General features: G+C 45.6%; 2 protein-coding genes across 4 annotated transcripts in view; both read right to left on the bottom strand.

The window, feature by feature from the left end:
• LOC126564252 (dual specificity tyrosine-phosphorylation-regulated kinase 2) overlaps positions 1 to 15,683 on the bottom strand; it is a 188,660-nt gene extending 172,977 nt beyond the window's left edge. For 2 of the 3 annotated variants that reach the window (XM_050221244.1, XM_050221248.1), the window contains exons 1-2: positions 15,585 to 15,683; positions 14,801 to 14,884 (exon numbers count right to left, since the gene is read on the bottom strand). In XM_050221244.1, the coding sequence (XP_050077201.1) occupies positions 14,801 to 14,884; positions 15,585 to 15,659 (159 nt within the window). In that variant the 5' untranslated portion in view covers positions 15,660 to 15,683. The remainder of the gene's footprint in view (positions 1 to 14,800; positions 14,885 to 15,584) is intronic. The other variant, XM_050221246.1, reaches the window with a different exon arrangement.
• A 1,846-nt stretch (positions 15,684 to 17,529) lies between these two features.
• The window catches only part of LOC126565760 (laminin subunit alpha-1), a 71,260-nt gene continuing 67,164 nt past the window's right edge, over positions 17,530 to 21,625 (bottom strand). Inside the window, exons 15-22 of the mRNA XM_050222967.1 lie at positions 20,861 to 21,616; positions 19,718 to 20,785; positions 19,012 to 19,053; positions 18,781 to 18,942; positions 18,270 to 18,720; positions 18,064 to 18,200; positions 17,765 to 17,996; positions 17,530 to 17,685 (exon numbers count right to left, since the gene is read on the bottom strand). Of these exons, the coding sequence (XP_050078924.1) occupies positions 17,540 to 17,685; positions 17,765 to 17,996; positions 18,064 to 18,200; positions 18,270 to 18,720; positions 18,781 to 18,942; positions 19,012 to 19,053; positions 19,718 to 20,785; positions 20,861 to 21,616 (2,994 nt within the window). The 3' untranslated portion in view covers positions 17,530 to 17,539. The remainder of the gene's footprint in view (positions 17,686 to 17,764; positions 17,997 to 18,063; positions 18,201 to 18,269; positions 18,721 to 18,780; positions 18,943 to 19,011; positions 19,054 to 19,717; positions 20,786 to 20,860; positions 21,617 to 21,625) is intronic.

Raw genomic sequence — 21,625 nt, 5'->3', positions numbered from 1 at the left:
CATAATTGAGTGTGCATTGCGTGGTTTGAAAAACTGCACACGAATTCGAATTGGTTTCGCTGCAGTCTCCACGCCGTTTGCTTCTTCTGTTGGTCATTGTACAGTTTTGTGGAGGCAAGTCGGGTAAGTGGGGTGGGAAAATTTGAATTCGATTTTTCCAACCTTGCCCTGGCCTCGAATGGCCTCTCCTCAGGTGTGCTTACGATGAGTAGGAGAGTGAAGAGAGAGAGAGAGAGAGAGAGAGAGAGAGAGAGGGAGGGAGAGAGGGCTTGTTTATCTTTATTTCACGAATAGAAAACGCACACGCAAGTCAGTGAACGGTTGCGTCAACGGTGCCTCAAAATATGATGCACTCGAGCAACAGGTTGCATTTTTGGAATGTGCATTCAAAGCGATTGAACCAAAAGGAAGTTATTTCTACCTCCAAAAATCAAGAACAGATCCAATAATCATCCTTAAAGCTGCAATTTTATGCCCTCGGCCCTTTCGTTTTGTAATTTCGCTCACATCAAGAGATCTTCAAATTACGTTAAGCTTTAAGCCGAGCCGAGATTAATGCCAGGAAGCAGGAATCAACAATCTCCCCAGTAAACGATAACAGGACAGGACCCAATCAGGAAACAACAGGCTTCGCAGGCTAAACTTAAAAATCTTTTTCCCTTCACTAATTGTAGACAAATTGAATACACATTTTGCTGCAACTTCAAGCTAAGCAGACACACGCAAACATCTTGTTTCCTTCCAGCAGCTTTCAATTTAGAGTTGCTTAGCCGTGCCGTAATTTATTGCTTCTCCCTGTCCACACTTGAACACGCGCTATCCACATGGCTAGAGCATAAGAAAGTACCTACAATCGCACTCGCAGCCGCACAAAGTCAGTGTCCTCGGGCCTTATCCCGTAGGGCATCTGCGTGAACCTATCAACCCGAAAGGGGGAGACACAACGAGCCATTTTCGCTTCCGGAAACAACCGATTGCGCTCGTAAACGGTCATACATACACACACCCTCCCCTTCTGCAAGAAGTGCAGCAGTTTGCATCTCATGCTTCCCGAGCAAAACCCGTCGCAGAACACCGGGCAAACGGGTCGGGCGGCGCTAATTTATCACCTCGCGGGTATCTCGTCCACACGCTCGATCACTTTCATCAACACGGTTACAGCCTCGCAGCAGCCGGGCCAATAAATTGTTCACTTCCTACACAAACGCAGCACCTCGTCACCCGTGTTGATGACCAGGTTTGCCCGATTGAAAATGAAAACTCAAAAATTATGGATGAGATACACATTACCAACCGGAGCATGTGAAATGCAAGCAGTTCGTAATGTGAATATGAATGAAAAACGTCAAAACATTCGATTTGATTTTTCTTTCCCTCAAATGAAATGAAAATTAAAGTTAATATCGTGAAATGGCCTCACCCATGAAAAAGAAAACACCGCGCCGTTGCACAACCCCACGATGAGCGCTGGTTTTGAACTGTTCACATTAAAAAATGTGCACAAATAGGCAATGCCGAGTCGGCCGTCAGGCCGTCCTTTCTTGCGGGGTTCAGTTTCCATTTCTTTTTATGTGTTGTTGGTGGCGGAATGTTCATCTGCCGCTCTGCATTAAATATTTATCAAAGAAAGTGAGTTAATCGAGGTGCTACAGATAAAAAGGAACAGTTTTCTTTGTGCAACTATTAACTTTAAAGTGCGAGAGAGTATTTTTGGATGTTTTTGGAGGCGCTCTAAGTACTTAAAGGGAACACACACACACACACAAAAACACTCGGACATTAGAGCTGATACTGGAAAGAAGAATGTAGGAAATTGCTCTAAAGCCTCTATAGGGAGTTTTTTTTTTTAATCGACCACTCGATTAAGGCCAGACATGTGTGTGTGTGTGTACCAAATCTGTCCTCAAACAATTACTTCATTATCAGCAAACATAATGTTGTACATTGTGTTGCAAAATCATCAGCAAACGAAGAAACCATGAAGCCGAAGAGGAAACATCGACGATTTTTATGCCGATGCAATTACAATTTTCATCATTACTCACTCACAAAGAGAACTCTCTTCTCTCGATCCGGTCATAGATTTACATGCATACGCAAGCATAACGGGATGTGTACTCTGGCACGCGTTTAATGTGTCTTCTTGAATGTTTGTTATGTTAGAAGCACCCCCGATACATGCCGTGCAGCGTGAATCTGTGACCGGCACTCTCGCCACGGTCACTACAACGACGACAAACGCCCTCCCCCCCTTGTGCGCACCACACACACACGGTCGGGTGGTGAATGTTCGTAATTGTGTACCTCTCCCAGTGACGCAGACCCTGTGACGTTCGTTATGCTTTACTGACTTGCCTGCGTTGCGGCGGCTTGAAAGGCGTTGTGGCGGCTGTGCAGGAGTTGTGGGAAGGGTGGGTCATTTCCCTCGATGCAGTTAGGGGGTATTGAAACGATTCAAATTAAAGTTACTCTAAAAAAAGGGTTTATCATTCCATTTGGCCCTGTTCGCTGAGGACCACTCCTTTCCCATGTTCTCCAACCAAAAAAAGTATTTTTTATGCTCGCTTTTTTTCGTTTGTTGCTTGGTCGCGAGCGTCCCACGACACATTCGCGATAAGGGGACCACGTGAAAATAAGAGGGTTGAGAGGGTGGTAGGTAGGGAGAGGGTTTGATGATCGGTACGGGATTTCAAACGCATCCGGTACATGCACAGTTCCACACCGCTGACTCCATTAAACTGCTCATTTACACAGCACTGTTAGCGGCCAGTGGTACCTTCGCACGAGAATTTCTCTTTCACTGAGGGCTTTGGACCGCGTGATGTGGTGCAAATTTAAACCCAGGAAAACGATCCAAACCCAGCCTGATAATCGATGGAGGCAGCAATTTTCGCTCAATAAACATATTGGCAGATTATAAGTTCATCGGATTTGAACCGTGGATGGAGCGGCCCTCCCCTAGTCGATAATGGTTATATCAATGTTTTATTTTTCCTTTTATCCCTCCCCCTCTCCCCACAATCCTCAAAAATCTACTTTGAAATTTGATCCGTAATTTTTACAATTTTCTTGCTAAGACCCATGAAACCACCGCTTCCTTCTCATTTTTCTTTTCCTTAGCTCGATTTCCTTCCTCGTGACGCTAATTCCGGCGCTTGTGTGTTTGATTTTCTCCATCTATTTGTCTTGCTTCATAATTATCGAATCAACCACTTTATACGTTAGTGGAACAATTTTCAACAACAACAAAAAACAACGCACCGTGGAAAACTTATTGTGCAACAACTGGCGCACACGGACTGGATGTACACAATCGATCAAAATCGAAATCGACGGCACTTTGGCAAATGTAGCGGTGGTAGGAGGTAGTGGGGCAAAACTATCGACACCAGAGTGCACAGTCTCTTATCGCATCCTCGGCAAAACACCTCGCCATTGCATCACTCACTCGCATCACTCGCGGACGCAGACCGTGTCCGGGGGCATGAGTCGTTTGTCTTTGGGGGCTTTTGGAACCTTGCCCCCGTTTGATAAGAAATCAATAGTGCAACGGTGCGATGGTGTAATACGACACATTGCAACGGTGTTCTGCTCCAAAAATCATCCTTTCATCTAGTGCCGAGGAGGCGATTGTTGTTTTAAACGCTCGTTTAATGGAAATGTTCGAACGTGTGCAATCGATGTGAACAAATACCTCACGATCTGGGGATTCAATTATCGGCAGTAAGACTTTCCTTCTTTTTTAGTATGAAAATTTCCAGAGATCTTGGAGGTTTTTACTCCAAAACTGACTAATCAGTTTAGCCGGAGTTTGATGAGTCTAACGCCAGCCAGTAAAGTCCTCCAAGGTAATCCACACGGCTAGAGGAGATGTGGAAGACCCTAGGTAAGATAAGTTAAAGGCATTGATGGGTCATCTACCAGAATTTCTATCGTTGGAAAAGAGTAATTTAGAGGCAAGACTCCTTAGACTTCACTTACTCGTATCCTTAGCAATTTTATGCATTCTGACGGTTTTGACACCAGTGCCTCCGTGTTCTCACCTGGCATCGCTATCATCATACTTCCAAGCTCTTCAGTGGGCTTGAATATTTATCCAAGGGTCATCAGATATTTTATCAGTTTACTCAGTACTATCAATCTTTTTTTCAACATTCAAAAAAAAAAATCATAATTTTGATTAAATTTTTCCAATTATTATTCAGAAACCGTACACTCTCTCTTTTGTTTTTGGAAAGTAATCAAGGTTTCAACGTCCGATTTACAGCACTATCAAGGTAAACAAACCTTTTTTTGGCATCACAAACATCATTGGAACCATAACGAAACGTGCCGGAGAATTCAGAACCGAAATGGTAAGAGAGCTAAGCAAGCAAAACCCACAATTGACAAACTTTTCCACGGCAGCAGATCCTTATCGGCAGATCGAGGGTTATGACTAAATGACGACTTCGACGGGTTTGAAGGTAAAACTTTTTCCTCTATCTTTGGCCGTCTCTGTCTCTGTCGCTCGTTTCAGTCAAACACGCCGGAATTGCATTAGTAATTGGTTATAATTTATGGGAACCACAATCGAAATACTCCTTCGTTTGGGTTCGACTTCTTACAACGTTCGAACGGCTCAACAACAACTAAGACAAAAAACTGACAAACTTCGTGTGCCGCTCACAAAACCAAGCACCACCATCGGAGACGACCGTTTACGGCCTCATAGAGTCTCTACTGGTAGGTAGCATGCACAACAACCTCCCGGTGTATTACGTTGCGGTTTTAGATTTTCCGATTTTTCGGAGTTACTTAGGGTTCCTCCCCGCACAGGACAGTGTACTACCGAAAACACACACACACACACACACCAAAGGCAAAAAAAGCCATCGAGTAAATTGTATAACAAGATAGTTAGACAACTAATTGATCACCAAACAATCGGCGACAGATGTGTAACGAGGGCTTTTGGTTATATCAAAACTCGTATCGAGGCTTTCGGTTCGGTTTCCCGGTACGCTTTTCCGGGTCAAAGAATGTTTTTGTTTAGCTCCACACACACACACTACGCGGTTGATCGTTTACTTTTCTGCCCCTTTTTTTACGTTACCCTCCGTAGCGTCGGGCCGCCCTGTTGTTTGGTTGTGGCTGGCCAAACATTGTGTAGGCCAGCCCCCTTCCAGCGTTACTACTGCCACACGACCATAAAAGGTTGTACCGAAACACACATACTCCCACAGACCCCAGACACACATACAACGCTTTTTTCTGTCACTGCCGGGGGTGGGCTTCCGGTTAGAATTTTCAACGCTTTCTCCAACCCTCTTCCGTATCCGCGGAGGAAATGGGGAAAATAGATAAAAAATTTATTACATTCATTACAATCGTCACACACAGGAGGGGCTGCTATTTGGTACCTCCGCTTTTTTTTCTACTTAGATGGGGATGGAGTTGGAACTCGTCTGTCACCCCTTTGTAATGTGGCATGTGGGTTTTTATTCCACTTCCTTGTTCGGGGTTTTTTGTTTATAATTTACAGCAGCATTTTCCCGCACAACTCGCTCTCGGAATGCTTGAATCCCTGGGAGCGTTATTGGGGCAATTAGTGTGTGTTTGTCTACCATCCGTGCCTAAATGTGTCTAAATGTTCCTCCAAAAAGGGGAGAACTGTCTGACCTTTCCACATGTAATGCTGCTCTCATCACCATCACGGCACAAAACCGCATGCGTACCAAAATACAACTACTACACGGAATGCTTAGTTTACGACTGTTTAGACCGCAAACCACCCAAACCATGGGAGACTGGGTGAAAGTTTCCCAAAACAGCAGAATGACGCTTTGATGAATTGTACCCAGCGATTAGAGTAGAACCTTTGCTGCCACGGCACCGGGACCGGGGGTGAGTTTTCACGGTTGATCGGTCGATGTCTTGTAACCCCTCACTCACTCCCCTCACTCGAGCTGGGCTAGAAATAAATGGAAATCGTTATCAATCACGCCCGCGGTAGGCAAGCAAAGTCAGTGTAGTGAAGGGCATATGGCCCTCCCCGATCATCGCTACCGCCGACGAATCGACGCGGTTTTTTCGGGAGGCAGTCAACGAAATCAATCAATTACGGCTGGAACGGTGTTGAGGAAGTTCGGTGTGAAGCAACTTTTGATGAAGTTACTCGCACGCACTCGCATGGTTAAAGTTAAGTCAGCATTTATCATTATTTGCTTTTTTATTAATAATTAAGCTACAATTGCTTTGAATTCGTTAAAAGGTTAAATTATTAACTGGGTGATAAAAGTGGGTTCATATGAGGTCTTGGAGAACATTGAAGGATGGAGCCATTTGAGGAACAGGAGGTGTCATATGAGGTTCTTACACGAAGGTCCACCTGCAAGAGCTTTATGTAACCTTGGCATTAAATTTTCATGCATTCTTCATGGTTTATTAACTTATCAAATAAAACAAAACTAGATTAAAGGCTAGATGAGTCCGGATGTCGTCTTTGGCAACACAGGAATATTCAATCGTAAAATGGTGTCCATGAAATATCATTACCAACTTCACGGTTCAACGCGAAACTTCATACATCGTTGACTAAAGCTTCTAGCATTAACAACAAGCCACATTTTAATGAAAAATTAATTTTTAAACCATTGGTACAATGAAACTTCGTATATAAATCACAAATTACTACAAAGCCCCTACGAAAAACATTTCTATTTCTCAGTACCGTCAAAAAACAATGTTTCCGTCTCCTTTTTTTCGGATGGCCTATCCATCCGTCCGTCTGTCCGCCTAAAGCTCCCGCCAACAGTCCCCGCCAACTGAGCTCAACAAAGGATGCTGTGAGGTGGTTGTTCGCTTCATCCTGCATAATAACAGCGAAACACACACACATACACACACCGACACATTCGTACAGTGAATATTCACTCACTCACTCACCCGGAAACCGTTTTTCTTTACCAACACACACACACACTCAAAAAGGATATGCTCCGGAAAAACTGATGGAGAAGCCGCATCACTGGGAAGATGATGCTTTCGGGGCATTCGGGGGGCAACTTCCGCCGTTTTGGGTTCTTTATGCTTTTGTTTTTATCTCGGCACACAAGCCAGCCAGCCAGCCAGCGCAATGGAGTACGTTCGACATTGGAGCAACGCAGCATCACACCAATACCAATGCAAAGGAAATGCTTTGTTGCGCTAGTGTTGGTGCGTTTTAATGTAATATCGACGGGAGGGGGCGAAAGATTCTATGCTTTTCCTTGTTTCATGTTTCACCACGCTTGGGGTGTTTGTGTGAGTGTCGTGGCGTGTCTATCCAGAATCCCCAACAGGATTTTCTGACGTCCACGTATGGGTGTATTTGTGTGGCATAGCTTATGTTTTGGGGGTTGCATGTGGCATTTGCTGCAGCAGAATTACGGTGCGTTCACTTTTGCTTTCCATCCAACGATGTATGTGTGCTGTTGTTGTTGGTTTGAATGTTTTCTTCTGTCTTATTCTCAGAAAAAGCAAAGTACGAGAAAGAAAATCCTTTTCAAAGTGTCCCAAGAACCACAAGGACAGTTGGCGCATCCCTCACCAGACCCATACACAACACATTCACATTTAAAATGGTATTTTATGACACAAAACACGGTTTCAAGGCCTCTATCGCCCAGGACCACAGCATCATTTTGTAAAGTTAAATCTTGCAATTGCTGAGGATGCTCTACGAAGAAAAGCAGGCTCTGAGGCGCTTTTCCACTCCAAGGCAACGGATCTTGGTTTTCCTTTTCTCTTACCTTGTCTAGGCGTTCTGTAATTTAGTTCACAAGAGCGTCAGAACGTCTGCTTCGAACAAATCCTCTCGTGGATTCCCCCGTTTGGATGGTTGGTGATGATGATGGATCTCGTTTTATGTTTCCTTTCTTGATCTCAAGTTTCCTTCTCACCCTCTCACGAACACACAAGCTCTCTCTCTCTTTCTATCTATCGCTTCTTTTTCGTCGTCTTCTATCGCATCTAGTCGAACTCCGACGGTTGTTGGTTGGGGGAAGATGCTGTGGACCTGAGAGCTCAGCAAAGTGTTCTTTGATTTGTGTATGCTGCACACACTGCACTCTTCTGCTCGACACACAAACACACGTACACACACACCACTCTGCACTTTTGATCTGCACTTCAGGTGGACGACGATGAGGGGTCGAACGCGAGAGATATTGCACACGATTCCCGTTTTTCCCTTCGCTTGTGTATTGCCTTTGCAGTGATTGCCTTTCGCAGAACGGGGTTAAAACCTCAAAACTACCGTTGTTATTGGGTGGCCTCACCGCACATGCATGCACCAAAGAAATGCACACTTTTCTTCAATGCTTCTTCCTCTATTGCTTCTGCAGAAGAAGAATGCTATGCTTCTATGCCCTATCGGTAGGATTATGTTGTTTTATTATGGCCCGCGCGCACTCACACTATTAGTACACACACACACACACTTTTGTTCACTGATTTGGACCCGTGCGGACGGTTCTAATTTCGCTCTAATAATGCTACTCTTCAGGGACCAGAGTCCCTCTATGTATCAATGCTACGGACCACGAGTGTCGTGGGGATCTCCAATCTGCACAACCTGATTTTGTTTTTCCCGAATTGTTAGCCACAAATCGAGGGATACTTCTCGTATTCGCTTGCCTTTGCAACGGGGAAAATAAAACCTGAAGATGCACGCTCGCACGCACGCACCCGCTTTTAAGGAACTGCTAGACTAGCTCTCTGTTAAGTTGGTCAAACTACTGCTTCCTTCCTGATTTCTGGGACGATAAACGCGCTTCGAGACACGATCCCGTAGACTCACTCTACTGCTATAGTTTTTCTTCGCTCCTGCTCCGAATGCACACCAGGCGTACGATGGTTTTGCACCGGAACTCCGGATACTCCGTGTTGGTCGCTAACTTTGAGGGGCGCCGAGGGCGTATTTGCAAATTGCACACGGCGACGACCACGAAGCCAGACGACGATCAGGGAAAATCCGAACCGTACCGCACTTGTTTCACTTCTGAACTGTCGTCTGCATCGAAGCACAGTCGTCGTAGCACGCCAAGCCCCAACACGCGCGATAGCAGTTTCCAAGAGAGTGATGAGAGCGACAATGAAGAGACTTGGGGAGAGAGAAGGAGAATTTCGATGCGTGCGCGACACGATATTATGTTGAGAGGGAAAGAGCGAGAGAGAGAGCACAACCCCCGAGGTTGGCATAAAACGACTGTGGGGTTGTGAAAAAGGGAAAGAACAACCCGCGCGAGCAATACTCCCGCGAATCCCGCTGTGTTGTGGTGCGTGCGTTCGCGAGAGTTGTGCGTTTTGGATGCACTTTTTGTTGTTCTTTCTCTCTCTCTTTAGACTTGCCTTTATATTACGAGCAGGAACAACATTGAATACCACTCTTCCTGTCTAATTTCTCCCTGCCGGCCTGTTGTTTGACTGCGTCTCTTCGTGGAAACAATCAGAGCCAAGACACAACAAAGAGAATTTTAGTTTGCAGCTTGAGAAGTTGAGCAGAGCTGAATAATGCACTGGCGCAAAGAGCATTACAAAGAGATTGGAAGCAAGAGCATACGCAACATGAAACGTGTTTTGAACGCTTGCGTATGCTGCGCAACATAAATCCGATTCAAATTGCACACATAGATGCGAGTTTGAAGTTAAAATAAAGAAATTTTATTAGTGTTCAATATTTTACAACATTTTCTAGAACTCATTGAAGAATCAAGTCAAATCATTTAATTGTTTCTTGAAATTTCATAATAATTTTTCTAAGGTAATTAAAAACTAGTTTAATGCAGAAAATACGTGCTTAGGAAATACGTTTAAGAAAATAATATTAAGGATGAAATTTGATTCAAACAAATTATATTTAACTGTTCTTTAAAGCTGCTTTCGTGAAGGAGGTCCTTAAGCAGAGCTTAATACAAGCCAGATACCACAATAACTGTATTGCATTGCCTTTTTGGTCATAGTTTTGGCCATTTTTTTATTTGTTAATGATAAATTAGTTGGTATAAAGCATCAGATTTTTTTTTTAATTAAATCCCGGTTTTACGGGTTTGATTTCCCTTAAAATGATGTTTCTAAATTAAACAAGACAATTTCCTTCTAACATTCCAAACAAACGAGTTTAATATCTGGTAGCTACCAATGACCACCTGCCCACCAGCTTCAAAGACGTCTTCGACGTTTCAGTTCCGCACGTCACACAAGCCACACATCCCATACATGGCACCACAAACAGTTGCGAGTTGTGTTCTGCGCGTTTCTTTTTTATTGCCATTCGATTGCGGGCCAGATCGAGACCCCAAAATGTAAACTTTTTTTCCCCTTACTAACCCTCCCCCTGTCCAACAGTTTAGTACACCCGAAAGGTGGAGAAACATACTTCCGCTGTTGTCGTATGACCATTTTAGACGACTGATCCCGCCCCGTCTCTCACGTTTACGCACCAGAATTCAAACAGCCAGTAAGTGACACGCTGTACGAGCATGTGCGTACCCAATTTGCCGTCTTAAACACGGCAGTTCGGAAACTCGGAAGTAACACCCTCGTGCTCGTGCACGTGTCATTTGTGTTTGGACGTAAATTGTGGTGCTGACGTTGTTGTAAAGCTTGGCGAAACAATGGAGGAGAAAACTATTTCCGGATCAGTCGAATTTTCCACAAACCAAATCTTGACGAATTCGTAATGCTTCACAGGACACCGCATACAATAGACGAATCACGTCGGCAAGCCACACATGAGGGTGGCCTCTCTAGACTCCAGTACCCAACTCTCAGCTGCACCACATAACGTGCTCCAGTGACGTCGGGCCGGTCTAATTACGGGCCAAATCTTGCGCCGTTCCGGAAAGCATGCACCGAAAACGGAAAGGAAGCGGATGACATCGTTGTCGTGTAAACAGGATTAGCTAAGCTTTAGCGCTTCCTGATGTGAAGCTTGATCTGGCCGTGCACGTGCAGATACACGTCACACGAAGCGCATTTGCCATGGTTGTTCGACCGTTTCGGTTTCGATTCACAGGACACAGGCCAACGACACGCATTTTTCACAATCTACGCTAGCAACTCCTTTCGAAATAAGGTTTTTGTTTGTGAGTTTAGGTACATCTGATTTACTTGAGTGTATAGAAGAGTTGTCTAATCTAAAATATTAATCCTTGTCCGGCGTGCTACATAAATAGATCGTGTTGAGATTGTTTTTATCAACGTGTTTACGCTGCTATCACGTGTTTGCATTCTACACATGTAAATTGCACTCAAAGATATTCAAATCACCGTCCCCAAGAACAAACTCAGCCACGGAAAAACGTTCCAAAATACCTTGCACCAGGTCGTCCCCAAGACTCTTGCTGCAACGAGGAAAAACGTGCTTCGGACATTGATAATCAAATTAGAACGCGGAAAATGAGGCCAGAGCAGAGAATGTCCGTTAAAGAAAATGCCACCAACGCTGCTACTGGTTTATAGACCACAGGATATGGTAAGTTGGTCAACGGACGTGCTGTAAATCGGTTAGCACGAGCCAAAGGATCGCACTTGCCGGTCGCGTGTTTGTTTGTTTGCTTGTTGGCCGTGAATGATTTAGGAGGCCGTACGACTGCTCTGCGACAGGACCATTTCGTGTTCGTCTTCGGTGGGAAATCTTTCACCGTGTCTAGAAACGTTTCGGTAAACCAATCTCAGGCTTTAGATTGCGTGAAATGAACCAGACTCCCTCAGTATCATGTGTCATTCACTCCCAGGAAGTCACGACACTTTCCAATGCTTAAGGTGGCTTAAAAAGGGACTCCAGCTAAACCTTCACGTTTCTTCGCACGATCCGGTCGGATGTTTGTGTGCCACCACCACACTGGTCATAAATACAAGTGCGCACCCGTGGTCAACATTGTCAATGTGAAGGCCATCAGCCGTACCATCTATTCGAGTTCCGGCATGGAGCTCCGCGCATCGTCCGCTCGAAGGATGACTTGTTCGGTGCGTTGTGGTTGATATTTTCGAGACCCCTGCACGCACTCCTCCCTCCCTGCCTTTCCAAATAAAGGAGCCGACGTCTCGATCCGACCCGATGACCCTAGCCGACTGTCCCAATTTGGTGTTGGTCCGCGTGAAATATCCGTAAAACTTGGCGATCGATGCGCGGCACCAACCGTTCAGAGATTGTTGATTTATCGACCTGCCGCTACTGGGAACTTCGCTGCAAATTGACCCTTGAAGGTGGATTATCCGGGGACGGCGGCATGGATGTTCTCAACTGCAACAACCAAGATGACCGACTGTCTGTCACATTTTTCACCTCTTGCGTTGCTGCCCCAGACAGCGGGATGCCATAGATGGCGAGCAGAAGGCGATTAGTGGCGAGGTTTAACGAGGAAGGAAGTGAATCAGACGCATTTTAAACCGCGCAGTTTTGTATTCGTTGCAAGCACATGGGGATGCTTTTTACGGTGTTTTACGCTTCTGGATTCCAAGCAGTTCATTTAACAATTAACTTCACTAGTCTGTCTGACGTACTGAAGTCACCGAGAGAATGAAATTTAATTATTGCTTGCATTATTAACAGAGAACGCGAGGTGTTTCAACTAAGCACTTTCAACTATCAACTGAAGTAAGACTCAATTTTTTCCTTCCCCCAAAAATCCTTAGTAGAAATCTTAATATTTTCCATTTTCTCTTCACTTTTTTGCCTAAATACACAATCTGTTAGCGCAGAAAAACACTCAAATAAGAAACACCCAACCCTCGCGAACGATATCAAGATGGTATGATCGTGAAATCGAAAGTGTTCAATCCAAAATCGTCGATCGCGCGTTCGGATGAGTTGCAATGATACGGGAAGAAGCAGCAGGTTTTGATTGGACGGTCGGAACCAATATGGCCAATATAAGAGCAGATGTGATTAATTAACGTAACAGGCAGATTAATTGTGGCTAAAGGTGCGTGGTAAGAGGAAGCCGGTTACACGGAAACATGTCAAACGAAAAGAAAGTGGTTTCTTTAATGCCCGATACATCATCTAGGATTAATAGAAACAGATAAAGGACTCAGTGAGGGAATTCAGATTTTGGCTTGCCAAATGCCATTTTCTTCGATCAAAGAACTTGCATTTAAAGACGCCCAAAGCAGTAAGATTGAAAATTGACCAAGCTCTACCTGGGGATCCTCCAGCACTGTGTCCTAATCAGCATGTGTTCTCAGCGGTGTAATCAATAATGTTGTAAACAAATTAACTACTTGCCTATGCGCTCTCCTTCCCCAAAAATAGATACACACACACACACATTGATGTGGCCTTTTTTGTATGGGGAGTCAAAGTTTCTAGTTTGCCGAGAGATTTCAACAGCAACAAAACACAACAAATCGAGCGATTTGATCGGCCCCGTTCGTCACCAGAACTCTGGCCTGTGCTTTTCTTCCCTTTTTTCTCTCGTCAAGTTGAGGTTCCTTGTCGGTTTTGAAAGTAAAACATTAAACCACCAAGCTAAACGATTGCTAACTTTTTTTAATGACAAACTTTTTGGCTTTGTCGTTTTGCCGGGTTTGTTTTTTGTGGTGGGCTAGAAGACAAGAGCAGTTCAGTGTTTCATTGACATTTTTGCTAACCTTTAACGAGCTGCAGGACTGTATCATATAGGAAAGAAATATCTATTCATTTCACTAATTAGTTTTGTAAGATTATAAAAGAGTTTCTACTGAGACATCTATCCATTACTATCTGCAGACAGAAAGCCGCTCGTATAATTTATTCCACTGCAACCAATATGGTACACGGATAACCATTTTATACCACTGGGACTTGACATCTCCATCAGCAAACGCCATCGTGCAATAAATAATCATTTGCATACCTTTTTCTCACACTTCCCACTGAACCACCGATCGCTGCGCTGCAGCAGCAGCTACACAAAGGAGTTGCTTTCAGTGGCCATTTCCTGCTCATTAGATGGCCTTTGTGGGTGAAACTTTAATTTAAATTTTATCACTAGAAAATCGAAAAGGAACCCATTTTTGGTTTGGTCGCCTTTCATCTGTCCCTCAAGGGTTAGACCACATTGGAGGTTTGGAAGCTATTTTTACACGTCACCGAAGGCTTTTCGCGCATTCTAGTTGACTGCCTTTTGAAAATGGGAGAAAACTTTTGATTTGTGAATGGGGAAACTTGTGTAATGGGTTACAGCCAATGCTGGTGCCGGACCACAATCAAAACAAACGTCGTATCCTTCTGGTATGGTGGGTTGGGAGGACATTTTCGGATGAAGGAGACACAAGTTCTCACAAACGATATCCTTGCTGTTCGGTTCGCTTGTTCTGCACCCCACGGGCGGGCAAGGTTAAGGCAAGGTACCTGAACTTAGGTAGGAAGAAAGTACACGATACCGGAACATCGAACGCTCAAAAGCACAACCCAAAACAGGGTGACAAAGACGTTGCGTATTTCACCCCGTCCGTTACCGGTTGCCACTTCACCCCGTTCGGCCTCACCGAAGTGCCGATGTGCCCGCCAATGTCAGAATAAATCATCTTTCTTCGATCGCTTTGTGGTTCTCGATGAGCGGCAATCGTTTGGTTGGGTCAAGTAGCGCTCGCTGGTTGGTGTTTTTTGGTATAGGTCGGCCAACACACCCACGCGGCCGCGTACGAAAGCGGCCAACACAAGGACGATATTGTTTGCGAACGAAAGTGGACAAAGGTTCCTCCAAGCGTGCTGACTGACTGAGAAGGTTGTTGCGTATTTGCGTATCCACAAGGGGTAAAGGATTCTCGAGAAAAGCTCAAAACCACTTACCACCACCGGACAGAAGAGACGGCGCAAAAACACGGACACAAAGTGCTGGGAGAAATAGTTGTACACGGCGTATCCCATCAAAACCTGGAACGTAAGAAAGAAGAGATGGGAGATGGGTGAGTACTCGTTATTTAATAGTTCCATGCTTTACTAGAATTTAATTTGAAGCTCGATTGCGCAAAGTTCCGAACCAAACAGACGCAGGCTGTGCTCTTGGAGAAGTACTTCCGGTATTTATCTAAGGCGACTAAAAAAATAGCCTTCATCCTGCAATTCTTCTTCAGAACAGTTCGATTATGTTTGTTCGTCCGGAATTGATTTTATTCTTGGTACACGTGTTCACATCTAAGCAGGCCACATCGATTGCTAGTCAACGCCGTTTGCAAATAAACAACACCATTTCTGGGCTGCTACGATCAGTGCAATAAACACACATCACTCTAATGACATCTCCAGTACAGTTCTCCATCCACTGGTCTAGCGGTCCACAGGCAAACGAGGAAGTACATGATCCATTCCGAGAGATTAACGATCAACGATCATGTCCTAGCTCTGGGATTATTAGGCAAGGCGGGTGCTAAGGTTTACCAAGGGTTGGACGATTTACCACTCAGAAATGGTCAGATACGACGACGCACCAAACGATCACGTTTTATTCAGCATCACGAACCGTGACATCACGATGATATGTTTACATCGGATCGATCTGCGCAGTGAGCTCAGCTCTGATCGTCGGTTGTTATTGAAAAAGAGGTGTCCATTTGCGCCCTGCGTGGTTACTTACTTTCAGGTGAAACAGGAAGCTGCAAACTTGCCCATATCTGCTCACCGGCGTCGCCTCGTCACTCTTGGGATTCATTAATATCACTTTTTATCACTAACTATACCGCACTCGCTCACTCACACACTCGCACTTACTCTCATGGGGCACTGCGAATCGGAGACCAAACGCCACAACACACACGCACACATTCGTACACGACACCGAACTTTGAACTCCCGGACGCTCTGATGCACAGCACGGAATCGCGGTGAATCCAGCGTAGGGATATTAAAACTTTCGATCTCGTCACGATTTTGATTCGATTCGCGCGCTATCGCATCGGAGTGGTTTCACTTCTGCTTCCAGGATCCATTGGGCTCCTGATGCGTACTGTGAACAGTTCGCGCGGCCAGTGACTAATGCAGCCGGCCTCTATGCGCGTGCCCACCACACCTACACCACACTGCGGCAGATACTCCGCCGGGCATTTGTGTGGCACATTTGCCTGAAACGTGCCACACGTCGAAAGGGAACCAATACACGACACCACACGCTCATTACGCGAAAGAAAAACTCGTAAGAAACAATGGAGAAACAACCACCAAAATGCACGTGCACGCGGAACCGGCAGCCATAAGGAAGGCTTTTGCGGTGGCCGCTGCAAGCGATCGAAGCAACCGGTAATACTGCCCTTGAGCCTGTCTCAACACTACTGTGCAGCGCGTGCACAGTGAGCGTAGTGTGAGCTGGTCAAAATATGAACGAAATTAAAAGTGGCTGCTCATGCGTTGCATACTTTTAGGCGTTTTTCAAATATTCGAATATTAACGCACCTTGCACGGGAGCACTTTTTACGAATTTTATCATGCATTATTAATTACACGATTACATCAGTTTTAAGACCATAACAACGTGTAACCAACTGTCTAACAGGCACATGCACGTACCAGCCGAGGGAACATTAGTTACACGAAGGTCATCAGCATTAATTCCTCCAGCCGCACAACCAGAAGCCATCAGCCCCCGCAGCAAATTGCGCAAAATCGCCTTACCTGATTCATTAGGTCACACTTTTCTTCATTCATTCGGTTTCGGCCTGAAAATAGGAAAAACGCCCTTGCTGACCGCGCCAACCTTAACGTATTCACTCTCAACGCTGGAGGAGAGGTTAGGAGGTTTATTTTTTTGTAATACCGCAGTGAAAGATACACATTCAGGTTTGCTGGTCAGTCAGTATGCTGCGACATACGAACCCCGCAGTTTTACAACTCGCAAACTCGTTTCGATTTCGTTCACTGATTTACGCACAGTGTGTTAGTTTAACGAGACAACATTACATATCCCTATATATTTCCTAGCCTTCGTTGTTGTGCTTATCTTTTAAGTCCCCTTTAACATCCCACTTTTCACGTCTCACTAAGTACGCGAGACTGTGACACATTGCTCTAATACAGTAGTGTACGCTGCAGTTTCTACCGCATCTATGGCATCTTAACGAACGTAACTCGAACGTAATCCTGTGCATATTTATATTTGTGGTTCTGGAATCGGTTTTATCGCAAATAAATAGAGACTATCTGTGGCTCGAGAATGCATCACCACCTGCTTGGGCTCTCTTCTCGGGCGCAATAAATACAATTGTCCATAAGTTAGGTGGGCTAACTCTATCTGCTAGCTTAAACTGTAGCGCTACCTATTTAATCTTAAGCGATCTAACCTAACCGAGCGTCATACTGTCCGGAGATGAGTTGTTTATCGTTGACAGTATCGTTGAACACGTTTCTTTAGCATTCCTTCACAGATCTCCGGGATGCAAAATGTAACGACACTATATTTGGCTTCACCGTTCATCTCCACTCAGGAATCGCAAAAATGAAGCGTTGAACTTACCTTTCTATACCGTTGGAACACCTTCGTCTAAGCGTATTGAATCGTAGTATGTGGCTATGTACAGCGTGTTGATGGGACTGATTCGCTTAACTCACTGCTAAGCATTCGCTCAGCAGCACGTTGTGCAGATCGTCCATGTCCGTCCAATCTTTGCGCTCGTTGCGAATGACAATGTTGCGAATGCATCCTTTGAAGTTTTCTCTCATCAGCAGAGTGCCACTGGAAGCCGCATCTAGAAGTAGAAAAAGCGGAACGCCATGCTGGTTAATGCACGGCGGCTTGGGACACCCGGAGCCAACGAGATGCCTTACCTGGAAGGCCTCCAATATATAGCGGAGCCTTGGTATTGACTCGTCCAAATCCAGCTGTCCCGTGTGGCAACAGCAACGAAGGAGGAAACTCGTTCACTCGCAGCGCCATCTGATGATCTTCGTACAGCGCTGAGATGTTGTGCCATCGGTTGTCACAAAGCGTGTACTTCGATGGTAGTGCCGTGGACAGGCGCGTCGGATTACCATCACCGTTGTCCACCGAAAGGATTATCTAGTGCCAAAGAAAGAGTGTTTCATCAATTTAAGATCAAACCTAGATTTCTTAAAGTTCCACTTACATTTCCGTTCGATATTTCCAACGATAACGCTGGGAATCCGTTGATCTGATCGGCCACACTCATGAGTATTCCGTTCATCTCCGATGTCCGTACTTCCAGCTCAATTTCGACGAACTTTCCTACGTTAAAGTTGCGTTCTGTGAGGGAAAAATGATCATCAGAGTTAAAGCTCCATTACACCCAGCACGCTGCTAATCAAAACTCACTGTAAATGGCGTACGCATCACCCGGGAAGTAGGATCCACGCTCAATACGCGGAAAACATTGTCCCACATGCAAATGACGACCGGGCCGGGCCAAATCCTGCGTATTATTGTTTACGACAAACTTCCGCAGACAGCCCTTGAACGCTTCCGGCCGTGGTTGTAACTCCCGGGGTAGTATCGGCACCTCGTCCGGCAACCCACCGACGTGCAGTGTATTGGCCGCATTCAATTTCTTTGGTAATTTCAACTGCGCCGAGCTGTGACTACTGCCAATTTGTACGCTCAGCGTTGCCTTCTTCTTCACACTGCTCAGTGCCACACGGTGCCACTGGCCATCGTTCAGCTTCGGTGCGAGCAGCAGCTGATCCCGTTTGCGGCCTCGCACCGTAAGTTTCAGAACGCCATCTTTAAGCGCCAGCATGATGAAATGTTTCGCTTTCTCTTTGGTGCCCTGTGAAACGATTGTATTTTGGGGTAAAGCCTGCCAAATATTTTCCTCGTCAATACTTACCAATGCCACGAACAAAATACCATTGGGATAGTACGTGCGGAAGTCAAACTCAATGTGGAAGTTGCGCTGCCAGATATTTCTTGCTGGTACCGTTACCACGGAGTAGCTCTGGGGTTTGTCGCCGTACTTAAATGCATTCGGTTCATAGGAATAGCTTCCGACCTGAAAAAGCAACGGAATGTATGATGACACATCACTACACTCATCGATCATTACCGGATCTCAATATACCTTCTGTGGAGTACAAGACTCACAAAACAAGCGTGTCTTAAGCTGTGCAATGTGTGTAAGGTCGGCAATGGGGATTAATATAGCCCGGTTAGTAATCGATGGCGATGGTTTTGTTTTAAAGTGTGCTCACTGCCCATACAACTACAATACTTGACGGCCTTGGGGACCGGTTTACTCAGCAGCACTACGTTCTAGAAGGTTTCTTACGGTGTTTAATTTTATTGTCCAAAAATCCACTGTGATCATGCAAGAATTATACTAAAATAAGCCAATCTTCCCACAACCGTTTGTTTGTTCTATCCTTAAGCCTAAATCAGTAGTGAATTGCTAACAAACTACGCTACACTATGAAACCCATTTCCAGCATGTTTAGTGTCTAACAATCGTCTGCTTCTTCCTTTGAGTTAGTAGCATTTTCAACACTCTGTAAGTACAGAAAGGTTAAATGTGAGAGATAGATTTGTAATCCATTACTAATACTCTTAACATTGTGTGTCATCATCATAATAGAGAGGACATCTTCGAAATAATTCTTAAAATGGTAGTGTTTCGAGTAGAAGTAACTACAACATTGCTATTTTAAGAAAAACTGTCACAAAGTCCTCTGTAGCATGAGTTCTCAACTAGAATTGGCCAAAAACTGCTTACAAAGGGAGAGGTTATTGCATGTGGAAAGCACGAACTACTGCACCACCCACTTACTTACCCGATGGCAACCTTCCGGAGCAGCCTTGAAGCTTCGCCCGATTGGTTCAGTCTTCATAAGCGCCGTGTACAATCCCTGACTGCCCATAGCCGGACCAGTTCGACCCATCTGCACTTCGGTGAAGTTGAGCGCTTGGCCGAACGAAAGCGTCTGGTTGTTAAACACCAAGTTTGCCACGACACCCTTCAGTCCATCGAACACCTTCGCCAGTGATGTGAAAGCGGGATCGTACGGGACACCTCCGATGTAAAGGCCACCACTTTCTCCTGGCATGTTTACGAGCGAGGATTGAAGCGTCCGGGACATTTGAAGCTTGTCGTCAATACGCAGCTCTACGTGACGTCCCTGTTTGACTATCGCAAGCACATGATACTCGCCATCATTCAGTGTTCCGTTTGACGTGAGCTCAACCCGACCGGTACCAGCATCCATCCAGAGATGAAGACGGCCTTCCGATAAGAACACAGAGTAATTTCCGAACGTATCCTTCGAATCGTAGTCATCGTGAATGCGACTTGGATAAGCCGACAAGAGCAGCAAACAGTCTGGTTGCATGGTACGGAACACAAAGCCAAAGTTGGCACGCTTTTTCAGCGGAAACGAAGGAAATTCTACGTATCCTTCGCCGAAAAATCCTGCCTTGACGATTGTACTATCGCAGGAAGTTTCTATACCGAAGTGAGTCGTACTGTCGAGTGGATCGTACGAGGTACCACTGATCTGCAGACCTTTCACACAACCCAAGAAGGCGTGATCTGCACCGGGTGCTTTGGTAGTGCCAGTTGTGAAACCAGGTGGAACGCCTCCCAGATAGTATTTGTCACTAAGAACGGGCAGCATTGAGGCACCGATTGGTTTCGTGGGTGAGCCAAGAATGTTGTCGAGACCGTCCACCTTCAGTACACCTTCATCGGTTCGCGATTTGCGGTACTGACGGGATGCTTCGACAGCAACCCAAGATCCGGTGTTGTATCGCTTGGTTGTGTTTATTTCAAGCCGGGCATCATCTCCGTAATCCACACGGAACACCAATCGGCCTTGGTTCAGTGTAAGGGATACCGAGCGATTCTAAAAAGAAGAGAAATTCCGGTCAAAATCCCCAAAATCATCCCCAGACGTTCTCCACCACCACCTCATACTCACATTCTTCTCATCCAACGCAAGGAAGATGAGCGCATCCTCGTCAAGGGTTTTGAAGCTTAGACTCAAGCTGAACTCCACCTTGCTCTGACGCCCAGTATGCTGTAACACCGCGTATCCGTTCCCGTTGAAGTTGCGTTCGTTGGTGGAGCTAGCCACTTCCTGCGGTCCCAACATGGCGCCTGCACACTTTCCACTAGAGCTGGTAAAGTGCCACAAACCTAGCTGTCGTCGATCGACGTACAGTTGGCTCACAGCAACTCCCAATCCCTGACTCGGTTCCAGCTCTGGCACACGCAGATCGTCCGGTATACCACCAACCCAGATGCGACTGCTCGGTCCGATACTGATCGTCGTATAAGCTAAATTGCTCGCATCAGTAACCGGACGTGCATTGTTCAACACACCTGCCGGTAGCATATGGCGCACGTTAAGCGTTCCCACGTTAAAGGTACGTGTGGCGTCAATAAAGTACCACGCGTCATCGTTCTTGAGATCGCGAACCTCTATCTGCTGGGGATGGGTCACCGTAGCGACTGTGCTACCGTCCAGACTCCAAAGCATTCGGATCTTACGCTGCCGTAGCTCGAGCGCTATGAAACGTCGGTCGTCTCCTTCGATGTAAGCGAGTGGTGAGTTTTGAACGTTCGGGTTAGTTAGTGCGATCGACATAACGATCCGATTGGTGGTTGTGGGTCCGAAGTTCGCTGGAGCGTACGAACGGATGCACTGCTCTGCCGATTCCATCGAGACGCGAATCTGTTCCGT

This window comes from Anopheles maculipalpis, chromosome 3RL, assembly GCF_943734695.1.
Source record: "Anopheles maculipalpis chromosome 3RL, idAnoMacuDA_375_x, whole genome shotgun sequence".
In the NCBI taxonomy this organism is placed as follows: Eukaryota; Metazoa; Arthropoda; class Insecta; order Diptera; family Culicidae; genus Anopheles; species Anopheles maculipalpis.
Note: the sequence above shows the minus strand (reverse complement) of the source record. Positions and strands in the feature narration are given on the sequence as shown.